A 15,535-nucleotide genomic window follows, 5' to 3' on the forward strand; every position below is an offset into this window, starting at 1 on the left:
AGACAGGTAACCAATTAAGGAAGCTCTCTTCAATGGTTTACAACTCTACTGGAGCAACCATACTGATAGTAGGCTGAACCCTTATCATACAGGGTCTGTGTAGGTTAATGTGTGTAGGATAGTGGCTCACCTGCAAGCATGCTGGTTCAGCATTTGACAGAAACAAATATTAACTTGAATTGAACATGATTTTCCATGTCTTTGAATAACATTGCGATAGAAATCACAGAAACACCATTTTTTTTTATTGTTTACTGTAAAGTAATAAAAGTTTATTGAAAAATAAACAACACTTTAGTTGGGCGCTATAACAGCTTGCCTGACAGTTCTTCGTTGTTTTCAGGCCATTTAGCCCTTATGATGGTAATGCCTATATTTGTGCAAGATTCCCACAAACCCACATTTCGAAAAACAAACACAGATTAAAAGACATTCTTACATATTTTCTCACACATACTCCTAATAGGGTGAATAAAAGAGAGACAGAGACAGTAGTCTATCCACCTCACTGACTATGCAAGCTCAACACACCAAATTTGATTTACTGTCTGCAAGATCTAAAACAACAGTTTTACTACTGCCTGATTACAACTGACATTTTTTTTCCAAAAGCCACTGATGCAATGCACTGGACAGGGGGGATCTTGAGAGCAAGGCTTTTTACTTAGGATCATCTGGAGCAGGGATCTTTTCCAATGAGGGCTCCACACCCCAGATCTCGCGAGCATACTGGGCAATGGTGCGGTCACTAGAGAACTTGCCACTGCCTGCAATGTTATAGATCGCCTTCTTGGTCCATTCCTTGGGGTTCTGGAAAAAGGTTTAAAATATGGACAGAAATGAAATATAATGCAAGAGATCCAAACAGAGACAGAGAGAGAGAGGGACATGTGAATCTCACACTAACCTTGTAGAGGGCGCTGACTTTGTCCTGGCATTTGATGTAATCTTCATAGTCAGCAAACACCTTGAATCTGTGCAGCAGGAAGTAAACAGGTTTCTGATCAGGTACTGGACCAGGTTTAACTTGACCAATGAGCAAAGTGGGTAATACATCAAGGTAACCCTTTGTGTGTGTGTGTGTGTGTGTGTGTGTGTGTGCGCGTGTGTGAGAGACAGTGTGTGTGCGTGCTAAGGGCAACAAGAGGACAGTCAAGTTTGTTAACATTAGGAATACCAGAAAAAAAAGTTGTTCCAGCACTTTGCAAGTGTAATTATCTTATCACCAGATCTGTAAGAAACAGGGCTAACTAGCTCCAATTAGCAGGAGTGATTTATCAAGATATTCCTTTTTGTTGTTGGTAGTGTGTGTGTGTGTGTGTGTGTGTGTGTGTGTGGGTTGCAATGTGTCCAGTTGCCAGACTCAGTACCTGTCATGGTGCATCAGTAGGTTGACAATGTCCTTGAAGAGGTCGTGCTGCTTAGGACTAAAGAAGCCTCCTGAAATCTGGTCCATGGCCTGCTTCAGCTCAGGTATGCGGTTATAGTACTCATGGGCATTGTAACCTCTACGGAACAAAAACAGCAGCTTAGCAGCTCATCAGTTTCTTTATGAAAATGCATCTACCTTCAGTGTTATTGCTGGATTAAAACAGCAGTAAGGAGAGTTCTGGTCAAAACTATTGCTATATACTGAAATGGCATGCAAAAACCTTACACCACTTGCAAGCATGCTAACTCGTGTCTTTTGGTGATACAGTTGGCGATGTCGTGCTATAAAATCTTTTTTGTACAATTTCACGAGGTGGTCAAGTGCATAGACTTGGTGGACAGTTGGAATGACCGGTGTGTTTATCTGTCCTTCATATCACCATATACCATGACAATTGAATTTGAAGAAAAGATAATATTACTAGTTGCTAATGAAAAGATGCTTCAAAACTGTTATACTGTGTAGCATACAGGCTTTTTGCATTTGCATTCTCACCCCGACTTATCCATGGCCTCCACATCGTCGACTCTCATGCCGAAGATGAAGATGTTGTCATCACCGACCTCCTCAGCCATCTCCACATTGGCACCGTCCATAGTACCAATGGTGAGGGCACCATTCAGCATGAACTTCATGTTGCCTGTGCCAGATGCCTCTGTGCCCGCGGTAGAGATCTGTTCTGAGAGGTCAGCAGCAGGAACAGCTGAGGGGAAAGGAACAGAGAACTGGAGTGAACCACTGGGCTCACAGAGGTTTATGATACACCCAAAATAGACAGACAGACAGACAGACAGACAGACAGACAGACAGACAGACAGACAGACAGACAGACAGACAGACAGACAGGCATGCTTTGGTGTATGTACCTTTCTCAGCCAGGGTGACTCTGTAGTTCTCCAGGAAGATGACCTTCAGGCGGTCACCCACAACAGGGTCATTATTTACCACCTCACCAATAGCAGTGATGAGACGGATGATCATCTTAGCCGTGTGGTAGCCAGGTGCAGCCTGTCACAGGCAAAGAAAACAGACAATGGTGGATGCTTGTTAGACAATGAAATACTCAGTTTTAGTGTGTGTTTTGTTCAAATATAATTCATATAATTAAACATTAGTCAATATATTCCCAAAATAGGAAGGTGCTTTTGACAAAACAGGAGTTATTCTACCTGAGTCACATGCGTTGAGGGATACTGGGTTTTAACTCTTACACCTTTTATTTTGGTTAAATTACAGAAATTTGAGAATTTAAAAGTTATACAAGTTGTTATTCCTAATGCGTCTGAATAAGTTGTAAAACACGTAAGAACTAGCGCACCTTTCCGCCAATCATGATGGTTCTGGGAGTCCACTGCTTGTTTGGCTCCTTCTTGATACCTGTTGAGATGTTCATCAACAGTCAGCATCAGACTAAACCCAGAGCAGGGCCAGTAAACATATAGGAGGTGGCTGAACAGATCGCTCACGGTTGTAGAAGGTGATGATGTGGAGGCAGTTGAGCAGCTGTCTCTTGTACTCGTGGATTCTCTTGACTTGGATGTCAAACATGGAGGCGGGATTGATCTTCACCTTGTAGTGCTCCTCCATGTGAGTGGCGAACCTCTGCTTGTTTTCCTATGGGCGTGCGGAAGAAGTGCGTGATAGTTATAGCTTATTTATCTACAAGAACTTCTCGCCTTTCACCACATGATGGTGTGATGACAGATACATGTACAGCACTGGTAATCACATCCAAACACACCAAAATGGAAAACTTGTATTCTCAAAAACATTCAGTATACACTGTCTCCTGGAATTCCAGTAGGCCTTACCTGTTTGACTTGTGCAACAGCATTGATGAATGCATCATCGTTGATGAATTTCTCTAGTTTTCTCAACTGGTCAAGATCGCGAACGAAGTCCTCTCCAATTTTCTGACATACACAAAACAAACAAAATTGTAATATTTACCCCTACAAATAAACATTAGTGATTTATAAATGTAATATACGGTATTTCCCCCTACAAATAGACATTAGTGATTTCTAAATGAGGGCCTCACCTCTGCAATGATTTCTGCAAGCCCGGGGTTGCACATGACCAACCAGCGGCGGGGTGTGATGCCGTTGGTCTTGTTCTGGAACTTATGAGGATCCATCTCGTAGAAGTCCTTAAACCTGTGCACATGTCACCAACATTAAAGACTTCACGCCACCGTCATCAGTCTCCTGAAGCATATCGGACTCAATTTTATGAATGTCTTATTCTTTTGAGGATGGGTTTGTTGGAGTGCATACATATGTGTGCTCTATGCTTTGTGTATGCAAGCACACCTGTGTGTGTGTGTGTGTGTGTGTGTGTTTGGACATACAGGCCTGCCTTGAGGATGTCAGAATGAATGCGAGCGACTCCATTGACGGCATGGGCCCCGACGATACACAAATGAGCCATGTTCACTCTCTTCCCGCCTTCCTCCTCAATCAGAGACATACGCCGCATGCGGTCATGATCACCGGGGAACTTGCGTGCAACACGCTGAAGACACCACGACAGGAGGGACAGAAAGAAGCAGAGGGGAATCGGTTACAATCGTGTGTCCGCTCCACGATAGACCTACTGCTGCAAAAAGCTCTAGAAAGACGGGTCTATTTCACATGCTGGAATTCTACACATAGGCCATCTGTAGGTCACTATGTGATATGTCTAACATCTTTCCCTTCATTCTGTTTTTCAGTGAGCAATAACAGAAACCCACCTCCATATGTCGCCTGTTGATCTCATAGATGATCTCAAGGTGGCGAGGAAGCAGAGTCTGGATCAGATCGATGGGCCAGCGCTCCAGGGCCTCGGGCAGGACTGTGTGGTTAGTGTATGCACAGGTTTTCACAACGATGTCCCACGCCTGATCAAACACACACACACACACACACACACACACACAACCAAATTTCAGAAGACAGAATGAAGCTAAATTCTCTATGCGCTCGGCATTGCAATGACATGCTAATACGATATCTGTCTCCAAGAGATCCCCCCCATCATAAATCAGGTCTGATGACAACCCTCTTAAAACACTGGGCTATACGTCTGCAGCGTATTAGATCTGGTTGTGACCTCTGTCGAGTTCAACCGCAGGTGTAGTCGCCCCACATCAGCGTTTCTCACCTTATCCCAGGGGAGGTGCTCCTCGTCCACCAGCACCCTCACCAGCTCGGGGAGGGCCAGGGCTGGGTGGGTGTCATTCAGCTGGATAGCTACCTGCACGTGGGAAGGCAAGGGGGATATGAGAGAGGGAGTGCAGAGCAGAATGTGGAGCCCGCACGACTTCAAATTTGGATGCAAAGCTCGCTACTGTCTCTTAGCCTAATGACAAGTGTGAGCTAACTACTTAAGCTCATTCATCAAGCCGTTCACATAATTAGTTGTAATTTCATTTACAATAATGACACAACATGTGCCTAATTAACTGCATTTTTTTTTATAATACATGGCAACAAAGTACAGAAACACACACACACACACACACACACACACACAAGCCACACACACACACACACACACACACACACACACACACACACACAGGGCAGCGAAAGTGGCCACTACAGTCAGTGAGCAATCTTGCCTTATCAGGCAGCAAAGCGAAGTCAGTTCGCACGACCTCCCTGCTGCCAAACTTGGAGGCCTTAAAACGGCGGATGACGTCCTGCAGAGTGGCGGACACCACGAAGTACTCCTGCTTCAGACGCAGCTCCTTCCCTTCAAAGAACTGGACCAGCACAGACACACACACATTTAATACAACTTATTTAACATTCTCATAAGGCCCTTTGTCTGTACAGGCCAAACATGTCATAACAGGAGGGTGAGATGCAAACATGGTGGGACCTACGTTGTCATTTGGGTACAGGACACGAGAGATATTCTCTGCCAAATTTCTGTCCAGCACAGCCTGAACGTAGCCACCAACATTGACTGTTAAAGATAAAAAAAAAGTAAACAATATTACATGTCAGTTTATCAGCGGAGTCATACATATGGCTTCTCTCATTGCTGCAACCGGTCATGCACCGATGTTGTGTGGCCCATCTGCACTTATTGGTGGAGTCCTCGATTCTGGTTGGGAGGCTGTTCAAGGATATTTCACCTCAACAGGCAATTCAATTAAAACGTATTGGATTAGAATCGCGGACTGCACCTTTAAGTTGTAAAGCAGTCTGTCTTGCAGTCAGATTAGTTTCTTTGCAAAAAAAAGACTGGCAGGCAGCTCTTGTCTGACTTGGCATGTGAGAGGCGTTATTCGAGACCGGCATTTGAAAAGTACCTCATGGTTCGGTCAATATCCGCTGAAGCAGTGACACACAGCGCACTCCACTCTTTCAGCCAGTCCTAAGCATGCAGCCGGGGGCATGCCAGAGGAAGCTGGGTTAGGCTGGGCTCAGAAATAAAAACGGGTCACAGCACAGGTCTCTGACAGTATAGCACAAACATTAAGAAAGCTAAGTCTGTTGAACTTCTAACTTAAAAGGACATGCACACTCACAATTTCGCCGGACATATCAAATACATGCTGTGAGTGGTCTGGCACAGAAAACTGAGATTAACACACATGTGTTTCTGCACACATCATAAATAACATCTCTGCTTAGATTTGAACTCACAGTCTTTCAGGTTGAAATCACAGGGGGCCTTTGCAGACCAGAGGCGCATGGTGTTCACAACATTGTTCCTGTATCCTGGCACAGGGGTGTCGTATGGCAAGGCCAACACAACCTGGCAGCAGGACAGACAAAAGTGGGTCTCAATCCTTGTATTCCTACTACGCTCACACGTGCACACACTGACACAAGGAAATGCTATAAAAAAAGCACAATTTACAGTCAGGTTGACATGCCATCACTTCACCTGAGTGTCAACCCATTTCACGCCATCGGGGTGGTGCTCTGTCCTGCCATAAAACTTGACCGGCCTCGTGTACTCTGGACGGGCTTTCTCCCAAGGGTTGCCATAACGAAGCCAGTCATCCGCCTCTTCAACCTGCCGGTTAGTGAATGGATAAAGCAATCATGGTCCAAAACAGCAATGCGTTATTATGACATGTTACAGAAAGTCGGGTTCACTACTTTACCTGCCAGCCTTTTACGATTTTCTGGTTGAAAATTCCAAACTCATAGCGGATCCCATAGCCATATGCAGCCAAGCCCAGGGATGCCATAGAATCCAGGAAGCAAGCTGAAAAAACCGAGGGGACAGTACACCACATCAGTGGAAGCAGACTTTTGTGTATCAAATATGAGACGATCACAGTTCACTGCTCTGTCCCCTCAGTATGGTGAGGCATAGAGCATTCAACTTACCAGCCAGACGACCCAAACCACCATTGCCTAGACCAGCATCCTCCTCCATCTCTTGAAGCTCCTCCATTTCCAAACCCATCTGCAAAATACAATTGGTTGGCCAACAATTAAAAAAAAAAATTACTCGTATTTCTGACATGAAACCTGCACGGCTAAGACGGACAGGTTGAGGTGGCTCACCTGGTACATCGCTTCATCACAAGCATTCTCCAGTGCAAGGTTCACCATGGTGTTCTGCAGCGTCCGGCCCATGTAGAACTCCAAGGAGATGTAGTATACCCGCTAATGGAGACAGAGACGTGAAGAATTAGGTCTCTACACTTCTGCCATACCACCACAGCAGACCATCCTCTCCCCCCAGTGAGTAACGTGCACAAAGAATAGGAAATGTTCCTTATTGGTTAATTCAGCTGAACCACGTTGACATTTAAGTTTATTTCATATCCTCAGAATATATATTTTTTTTACTGGAAGTGGTAACTAACTCACTTTACATGTTTGACATCAATTCAAAAACCCTTATGAGCATATTAAATATCCACACATCCCTGTCCACGGTCCAGTTCTTTCTCAGTGATAACTGTAAAGACAGCTAGTTTGAGCATAAAACGCATTACCTATGCTAGTTAATTCCATCAGTTTTCTGAAAAACACGTGTTAGCCTGCATTTAGCAATGGCACACTGTATCTGTGTACTACAAACATGTCTGAACATGTTTCTTATCGTGAAGGGGAAAAAGAGGAAGTCCCTCAGGGTCAACGGAAATCGACTGGGTTAGCGACGCGTGGCTGTAATATCCTGACAGGCTCCTTTCAGACTCCCCTGTCCCATATGTCTGAGTTATTACTTGATTAGAGGGGGAAATAACACCCGCTGTGCCCGACAGAAGGCCACAATCATTTTAAAATGCTTTATTACTGCCCGTTTCAGATGCAAGGCCATCTCTGTGTCTGTCTCCTTGTTAAAGTATCGAGTCTCGAGGGCATTCGTCCCGAGGGCGGGTGAAGCAGCTCTCAGGGAGGACTGAGGCCACTTGCACTGGCTGTCAAGGGAATGTCTGAGCTTAGCAACTGTGTTTATTATCTGCCTCTCAACACAGAAAGAGCCTGGGATATGAATCTTTGACATTTTGAGTTTTCTCGTGGTGGCTGTTTGAGACCGCAGCGGCCTACTGGAACAGAGAGAGAGAGAGAGACGTGGGGTGGAGGAAGGTCAGGCATATTATATAACCGTGGCATTTTGACTGGAGTAAAAATAACCCCATTGGAGGTCACTCACAAAGGTTACATAGACGTGATTAGAGCTCTGCAGTGACTATGGCATGATGCTCATCATTTCTTTTTAAATGTACAAGACCAATATATGTATCATTATATTTATTTATTTATTTTCAGAAAGGTACATTTTCCATGAGAAAACTCCGTTTTTTTTTAGCATAAGTTGGATGTGCTTTTTTTGCTATCAGTTATCAAGTTGTGGAACTCCTGATTCGTGTAAGGAATATGTGGGTATCAGGATATCTGCCATTGTTCAGTTTTAATCATATGAGGCAGGAGCACACTGTGACACATGCATTAAATAACAGCCCATCTGTCATCTTGTGTATGCAGTCCAAGATGCCCTAGTACCAATTAGTCTGCCGACTAAACTAACTCACTGCTGGTAAACTATGCTATAGTGGGGACTGTGTGAACGAACACACTGCTGGTAAACTATGCTATAGTGGGGACTGTGTGAACTAACACACTGCTGGTAAACTATGCTATAGTGGGGACTGTGTGAACTAACACACTGCTGGTAAACTATGCTATAGTGGGGACTGTGTTACACTAAATGCAACAAGGCTACTCAGAGCAAGCCATGCAACGGAGTCTCAGCCCCCAAGAGGATGAAACTCAAAGTTAATCCGACCACTAGCAATATATACTGCAAATCTGCAGCACAGTGTCAGTGACTGAATGTTTAAATGAAAAATGTGCGTCAAATGTAAGTCATTTTAAAGCAGATATTTTAAACATGCTTTGGTTTAACCGCCGATGTTGATAATCCGTGCTTGTCTATGTTCTCTTTTGATGAGATGCTAAATACATGACATGGTGGTTAAGTCTGGTACCTAACCTGGCTTGAAAGTTGTTTCGTGTGAAAATTAGTGCTTAACCAGCTCAACTATAAATATATAACTATACCAAAGACAAGTATAGCTTTCAGCCGTGGCCTTTCTCTTGAGGCCATAGCTTTTGACCTTTCTGTTGGGGTCATAACTTTTGACCTTTCTTCCTAGAGGGCCTTTGGCATAGTTCCAGATAGGTCTATCATGGTAGGCACAATATTTCTAGACACGTACTGAACTAAAATATTATTCCCACAAATGAAAATGACACATGCATTATGAATGGCTGAAGACATCTATATGCAATATGCATGGACAACTGCTTCCAGGTCTGGGGACCAAATTCAAAAGAAACCTTAGTGGCCATTACATACTGCAATGAATCCCAGCTACAATCAAATGTAACTATGGACAGTGGTCTTTGAACCAAAATCCAGAGAATGTTTAGTCTCTGTAAGCTGTTATGTTGTCCAGGGGTATATACAGGGGGGGGGGGTTAACTTAAGCTTGGCATTTATAAAGAAGTTCTGTTTCACTAGTCTGCTGGGATGCATGGAAAGGCCAAGGGTCGTAGCAGAGCTTCTGGTAGCCAGCCAGAGACCAGCTTTTATCAAAAGTTAACAAGTCATCACTATATTTCTCGTCCTTGAGCTAGAATATCTGTTAGGCAAAAAATGAATCATTTTTTTAGCATTTTACTCTATTTTAAGGACCACTGTCAAGTCTAAATGAATGGGAAAAAAAATCGTTTAGATGAACCGATGTCTTAAATGGTAACTTACTTTGGGGTCTTTCTCGTAATAGTGCTGCTGGGTTCGGATCCACCTGCCAACCAAGTGATCGCGCACGGTGTGCGCCAGGGCAAAATAATAGTCACGCTTTGTGGAAACATTTCTGTCTTTGACCAGCGTGAAGTGAAGGTGCCGGTTAAAGTTGGTTTTGAGGTCTGCGACGTTCTCAACTCCGGCAAGGCCACGCACCGAAATCTGCTTCTTCTTCTCGTGATCTGACAACGGTCGAGACATTGTGGAAGGATATGTAAACACAGTACAGAGGACAGGTCACTTCCAGGAGTACAGCTGGTAGCAACCCAGCACCGACTAGACAGTTCATTTTAACCCCGGCTTCATTAATATTGAGAAGAAGGCGGGATAAGGATACGACCTTGTATCCAATCGCAATGTAGCTTTATTACTGCAACAGCAACACTGTAAAGTGCTATATACATATATATTTTCTCTTTCTCTTTTTCACTCTATCATAAATTACACTTTAACCGACTCCCCTTTTAAAGAAAAAGAACATTTTGATCAAATAAACGTGCAATATTGATGTCATACAGGCAGTTTTTGACAGTTTGTTTTAAAAATGTGTATTTCCTCACTTTAATTCATGTCAGTCTGATTCCTCACTTTAATTCCTGTCAGTCTGATTCCTCACTTTAATTCATGTCAGTCTGATTCCTCACCTCAATTAATTTGAGTCGAGTTCAGTCATGAGAGCAGATGGAGCATATCAGCTCCCTCGAAATATTAGCAACCACATTAAACATGAACTCATTTAACAAACTTAAATGATTTAAAAGAAACAGTTTTGATCAATTCATATTTTTTAATTCATATTCCACGACAGGGTGCAGTCAAGGGGATTTTGGCTCTCAGAATCCATTTACGATAGGATCAGCCCTACGGGATCACATGTACAACACATCTATGGAAACTGGCCCATTTACAGCTGACCCGTCTTAAAGGCCATGATATTTCAGTGGCATGCTCTGTGAATGTCAGTGAGGATGTCTCTCAGGCCTCCACAGCTCTCTCAGTATAGAGATTAAAAAGGACACTCAAAACACATTTCCCTCACTTATTAACATACAGTATATATATATCTAAGGGCAGCTGACATGGATAAAGAAACAATATGTAACAGAATCTTGGTGTTGTTGGAAAAGATAGATAAGGGACAAAATCATACAGAAATCATAAAGGGTTTAACTTCAAATTGGGTTTCAGAACAAAAGTCACTTTTATATATTGACTGTCATTCAAGCATTGTATTCGTAAGAAATATGTAGATTGGCTCTGAAGGTCATTTATTAAAACTAATCTTATATTTTGTGAGAAGTCAGTTTATGTGATGATGATAACCCAGTGAACAATGAGTAGGCCTCATCAGAATATATCTGAGAACGTAAATAATGATAATACAAAATAAATAAATGAACTGGCCAAACAACTCGCAAAGCAGCCAGAATTAGGATTTTAAGTTTAGTCAATGAATACATTTATAATTGAATGAATCATTCAATGACTATTGTATCAACCTTACAGTAGCTAATGTTGCTATGTTCCCTTCAATGTATTCTGAGCTGCAATATCCTTTTTGCAATATCCTTTTTTCCTATTCTGAGCTGCAATATCCTTTTTGGTAGATGGCGATGATAAAGTTTGTTATGTTTTTCTCTGCCTTTCAAGTGCTTTCCTTGCTGATCACCGGGAAAAAATATATTTAGAAAATCAAAAGGGGCTTCCGTTCAAGAAACTGCTTTGCTCTTTAGACCCCCAGCTAAGGATTTTGTTCTGTTTTATTAATTATGTCTGGTTATTTTTGTTGTTTGCTCTCTTGCCTCTCTAATTGTGTAGTCTGGTTTGGTGTTTAAATTCCCTGGTTCAGTCTTTCAAACCATGTCTCATGTAGCTTGTAGCTCTTATCTGGGTTTTCTTTTTGCACCCCTGTACTCTCAAATAGGGTTAACGCGACAGTTTGAATTACTCATGTGGTTATACACAATTTGTCATTCTTCTGTTTAAAAACAGTAATTTACTTTTTACACATTGTACATTAATAACAAACGTTAAAATAGGTTACACACATTTTCTGTTTTGATTTATTATTGATAACGATTTAACAATTTTTGACACGTTGAAATGTTGAAATGCTTTGAGTAAAATGTGACCACCAGATGGAGCCAAAGTGCAATACTACGGGTAGCATCAGGAAGCCTGGCTTTAAAGCAGCAGGAAGGAATTCTGGTCGATAACTAGAGAACAAACAACATACAATGCATGCAGAAACCTTGCAAACAACACCAACATCGAAGTGGGCACTGAGAAAAGCACGCTAACATTCTAACTTGTCTAATTTGACGATATGGTGGCATTGGGCAGCTAGTGGGAATGACAGGTGTTTTTTTTTATCTGCCTTTTTTCATAACCGTAAACCATCAAAATGAATTTGAAGATGATACCATAACTAGTTTCCAATAAAATCATACCCCCAAAAGGTGTCAGAGGCTGCACAGTGTTGCTTCAACTTTAACTGAGCTTTGATAGCATCCAGAGATCCGTCTTATTTCTGAATAGGTAGTTGCCTTGTGTGGTTTTGCTGTGTGTTAATAGGCAGAACTTTAATCTCACTTTCATCATAGCTCTGTAATGGTCGCCATCTTCACAAATAACCCTGAGGCAATCACTATCATACCATCGCAGTTTGTGGGCGGCAGAGCAGTTTTTTTTTCTCTCTCTCTTTTTTTTTTACCACACATTATTATTGAGATGAAGAACAGTACAATCAGTACTCAGTTCTTCATGTCAAATACGACAACATACTGCAGAAATGGTGTCATGTCATATCCTGTCATGCTCATTACAGATGAAATGTGTGTGTGGTGATTTAGCACAACATGTTCTGAAAAACCCTTGAGGTTAAACTGTTAGGTTTATATGTGTCGACCAAAAGTGCCACTGGGAAAAACAAAACAAAAAACACAAACACTATGATCACACCCTACCCCACCCTGTGTGTGTGTGTGTGTGTGTGTGTGTGTGTGTGTGTGTGTGTGTGTGTGTGTGTGTGTGTGTGTGTGTGTGTGTGTGTGTGTGTGTGTGTGTGTGTGTGTGTATGGGTGTTTATGAGAGGGAAATAGAACGAGAGAGAGAGAGAGAGAGAGAGAGAGGTGATCTTACTACACCCCAATGTACTGACGGAAAGTCATGTTTGGTACGTTAGAAACAGGAAGTCTGAGTAGCCGAAATCGCTCAGCAGAGGAAATCATGTGAGCCAGATGTGCTCACGAGGCATCGCCAATGCATTCTGCTGAAACCCAGTGGCTTGCAGGCTCACACATATACAGCGCACCTTCCTAAATGAATGTGTGCTTTCTTTAGGTTTTTCTTTAAGTTAAACCACTGGGTGGATGAGTTTTAAATCTGGGCACACTTCTGGCGTGTGATGCTTAATCTACGGTAAACTGGGCTTTTTGGATTTCCAGATGTTGTCTTTATCATAGGAGGTAAGATTCTTTGGATATTGAAGCGTGTGCGACATATTTGTTTTGGGACATGACATTCAACAGTATTGATCATCAAAAACAAGCTACTTTTTCATTAGATTGTAAACAGTACATGCAATAATAAGAGTATAAATGAATCCATTGAATTGAAAAGAGCGGATCCCAAATAAAGGCTTTCTCAGTGTGTTTCACACAAATGATCTGTTCTAAATTGCCCATAATTCATCCTGCTCATTGGCACACTCTGCATGCACTGAAAACCCAAAGTACCAAAGGCAGGAGTTTTTTTCAAGGGTTTTCTTGAAATGATGCCCTCTTCATTGCTAAATGACTCCTCAGACGGTCCAGTCTTGCATGTGTCGTCTGCAGTGCGACCCGATCAGGCTCAGAGGATGGAGAACGTGGCGCTGGATCAGTCTGCAACGGTGGAGGAGCTGGTGGAGGCCTCCATCAAAGTGTTCGGTCAGTACTGGCAATTCCCTTCCTTTCTCTGTTATATAACCAATCAAAGATTTGAGCCGTATGAGAATAATCTCTTATTCATTACCCCTGTCCTCCTCTCCTACCCCTGTCCTCCTCTCCCCCCCCCCCTTTGTGTGTGTGACAGATGCTGAGGGGCCATCAGGTGACGTATCTCGCACCAGAATGTTCCTTATGATGCATTCCTGGTATCTGTCCTCCACAGACCTCGCCAAAACCCTCTTGGTCAAGTATCCTTTGAAATGAAGATGTGCGCTTCCCCCCGCTGAAGTATTGGACCTTTTCATGTCACTGATTGTTCATTGAGTATGCACTTAATTTACAAGTACCCAATGCTTATAATCTCAAGTAAAGACTTAACAGCTCAACAGGTCACAGGATCCAAATTGCTCCTCCAGTCGGCAGTTGCAGATCTGTCATCTTATCAAGTAAGCATATATACTTTATGAGGGAATTATGTTACATTCATATAAATCAAATATGTCATCTCTATCCAAATTTGGAAAACAAAAACGTATTCAACACACATTTATGTAATACACTCAAATGTGTGCTGGGTGTTTTTCTATATGGAGTTTAAGATTCATTTTTTCGTCTTTCAGGTATTGGATATCTGAGTTCCCAGCAGAGTTTGATCTGAACCCAGAGTTGGCCAATCAGATCAGAGAATTCCGAGACCTTCTCACAGCGAATGGAAGTAACCACCTCAGTCAACTGATTGACATTCAGAGCGTGTGAGTCCTGAGTCTGACATGCATCTTCCCATTGAAATGTCTGCTGCTCCAACTTTTGTTCTTGACATGAGATTTTGGGATTTGATTCTGGGACATCAAAGTCTCAGATATTCATTTGTGGGTAGTTTTTTTGTTTGTTGTTGAATCATCTTTAAGCGTGCAGCACTTGCTGCGTCATCTTTCATTCATTCCTACTGAAGTGAGTGATTCATGGTTCTGTTGTGTGGTGTGGAGTGCGGATGGGTGACTGTTGGCGTCTGTTTTCCAGACCCTCGTACTCGTGGAGACGGCAGCTGAGTGACCAGAGCCAGACCCTGTCCAAGAAGAGCAAAACGTCCCTGCTGTTCGATCACCTGGAAGCTTCCGAGCTGGCGGAGCACTTCACTTATTTGGAGTACAGGTCCTTCAGCAAGATCCTGGTGAGATGGCGTCTCCCACAAGTGTTTGTCACTTTTACAGTATTGACTCCACAAGCATATTTAAAGTTTTTAATTCATTCAATTTGTACTGTGTGTGTGTGTGTGTGTGTGTGTGTGTGTGTATGGGTGAGAGAGAGAGAGAGAGAGAGAGAGAGAGAGAGAGAGAGTGAGTGAGAGTGGGGCATTGTCACGTAACCTGACCTGCGCACACAACTATGTAAGCATGCAAGTGAAGAGCTGCCCATGTACAGTACATGTATGGAACCGCTGTGCATTGGGTGTCAGTTCCAGGACTACCACAGCTTCGTGATGCACGGCTGCACAGTGGATAACCCCATCCTGGAGCGCTTCATCACCCTCTTTAACAGCGTGTCCCAGTGGATTCAGCTGATGGTGCTAAGCAAGCCGACGGCCCCGCGGAGAGCAGCGGTTATTTCTCATTTCATCAAAGTGGCCAAGGTCAGCCGAGTGGAACTGAGAAGGCCATTAGAGGGGACTGTGGGACCCTTCTCTCTGAGCCGAATAATAACATTACAGAAGCTGTTCTTTTAGTTGAATTGAAGTTAAACAGTGTGCCAACGCATGGGTCTGTTATGACCCCTGTGTCATGTCATTGGTGCATTTCTACTGAGCTTTTCTTGTGTTCTGTGGTGTGTGTGTGCGCGTGGGTGTCTGTGTGTGTCTGCATAGGAGCTGCTGCATCTGCAAAACTTCAACACATTAATGGCGGTC

At 43.0% G+C, this 15,535-nt stretch overlaps 2 protein-coding genes across 4 annotated transcripts in view; one reads left to right on the forward strand and one right to left on the reverse strand.

Moving 5' to 3' along the window:
• Positions 1-257: 257 nt before the first annotated feature.
• Positions 258-9,972, reverse strand: pygma (phosphorylase, glycogen, muscle A). Its single transcript, XM_031572599.2, has 20 exons — positions 9,662-9,972; positions 6,949-7,050; positions 6,769-6,847; positions 6,540-6,643; positions 6,317-6,448; positions 6,073-6,184; positions 5,304-5,386; positions 5,037-5,180; positions 4,577-4,669; positions 4,167-4,313; positions 3,783-3,946; positions 3,474-3,588; positions 3,244-3,345; positions 2,899-3,046; positions 2,751-2,809; positions 2,299-2,440; positions 1,928-2,135; positions 1,371-1,508; positions 908-974; positions 258-810 (listed from the first exon to the last, which is right to left on the reverse strand). The coding sequence occupies exons 1-20, from the start codon at positions 9,902-9,904 to the stop codon at positions 661-663; spliced, it is 2,532 nt and encodes an 843-aa protein (XP_031428459.1). The 5' UTR covers positions 9,905-9,972; the 3' UTR covers positions 258-660.
• A 2,922-nt stretch (positions 9,973-12,894) lies between these two features.
• The window catches only part of rasgrp2 (RAS guanyl releasing protein 2 (calcium and DAG-regulated)), a 6,979-nt gene continuing 4,338 nt past the window's right edge, over positions 12,895-15,535 (forward strand). The window contains exons 1-8 of one of the 3 annotated variants that reach the window (XM_042708598.1): positions 12,895-13,170; positions 13,510-13,632; positions 13,778-13,880; positions 14,022-14,078; positions 14,253-14,384; positions 14,653-14,803; positions 15,089-15,262; positions 15,494-15,535. The exon at positions 15,494-15,535 is cut by the window's right edge and continues 75 nt beyond it. In XM_042708598.1, coding sequence (XP_042564532.1) covers positions 13,563-13,632; positions 13,778-13,880; positions 14,022-14,078; positions 14,253-14,384; positions 14,653-14,803; positions 15,089-15,262; positions 15,494-15,535 — 729 coding nt within the window. In that variant the 5' untranslated portion in view covers positions 12,895-13,170; positions 13,510-13,562. The remainder of the gene's footprint in view (positions 13,171-13,509; positions 13,633-13,777; positions 13,881-14,021; positions 14,079-14,252; positions 14,385-14,652; positions 14,804-15,088; positions 15,263-15,493) is intronic. The other 2 variants (XM_031572600.2, XM_012821658.3) reach the window with 2 other exon arrangements.

This window comes from Clupea harengus, chromosome 8 (genome assembly GCF_900700415.2).
Source record: "Clupea harengus chromosome 8, Ch_v2.0.2, whole genome shotgun sequence".
Taxonomy (NCBI): domain Eukaryota; kingdom Metazoa; phylum Chordata; class Actinopteri; order Clupeiformes; family Clupeidae; genus Clupea; species Clupea harengus.

Coding starts and splice junctions, on each gene's coding strand:
- pygma (XM_031572599.2), bottom strand. CDS start 9,904: ATGTCTCGACCGTTGTCAGATCACGAGAAGAAGAAGCAGATTTCGGTG. Junction 2,810..2,898: donor CATCATCACCTTCTACAACC/GTGAGCGATCTG, acceptor ACATCTCAACAG/GTATCAAGAAGGAGCCAAAC. Junction 2,441..2,750: donor CCATCATGATTGGCGGAAAG/GTGCGCTAGTTC, acceptor TGCCTGTGACAG/GCTGCACCTGGCTACCACAC.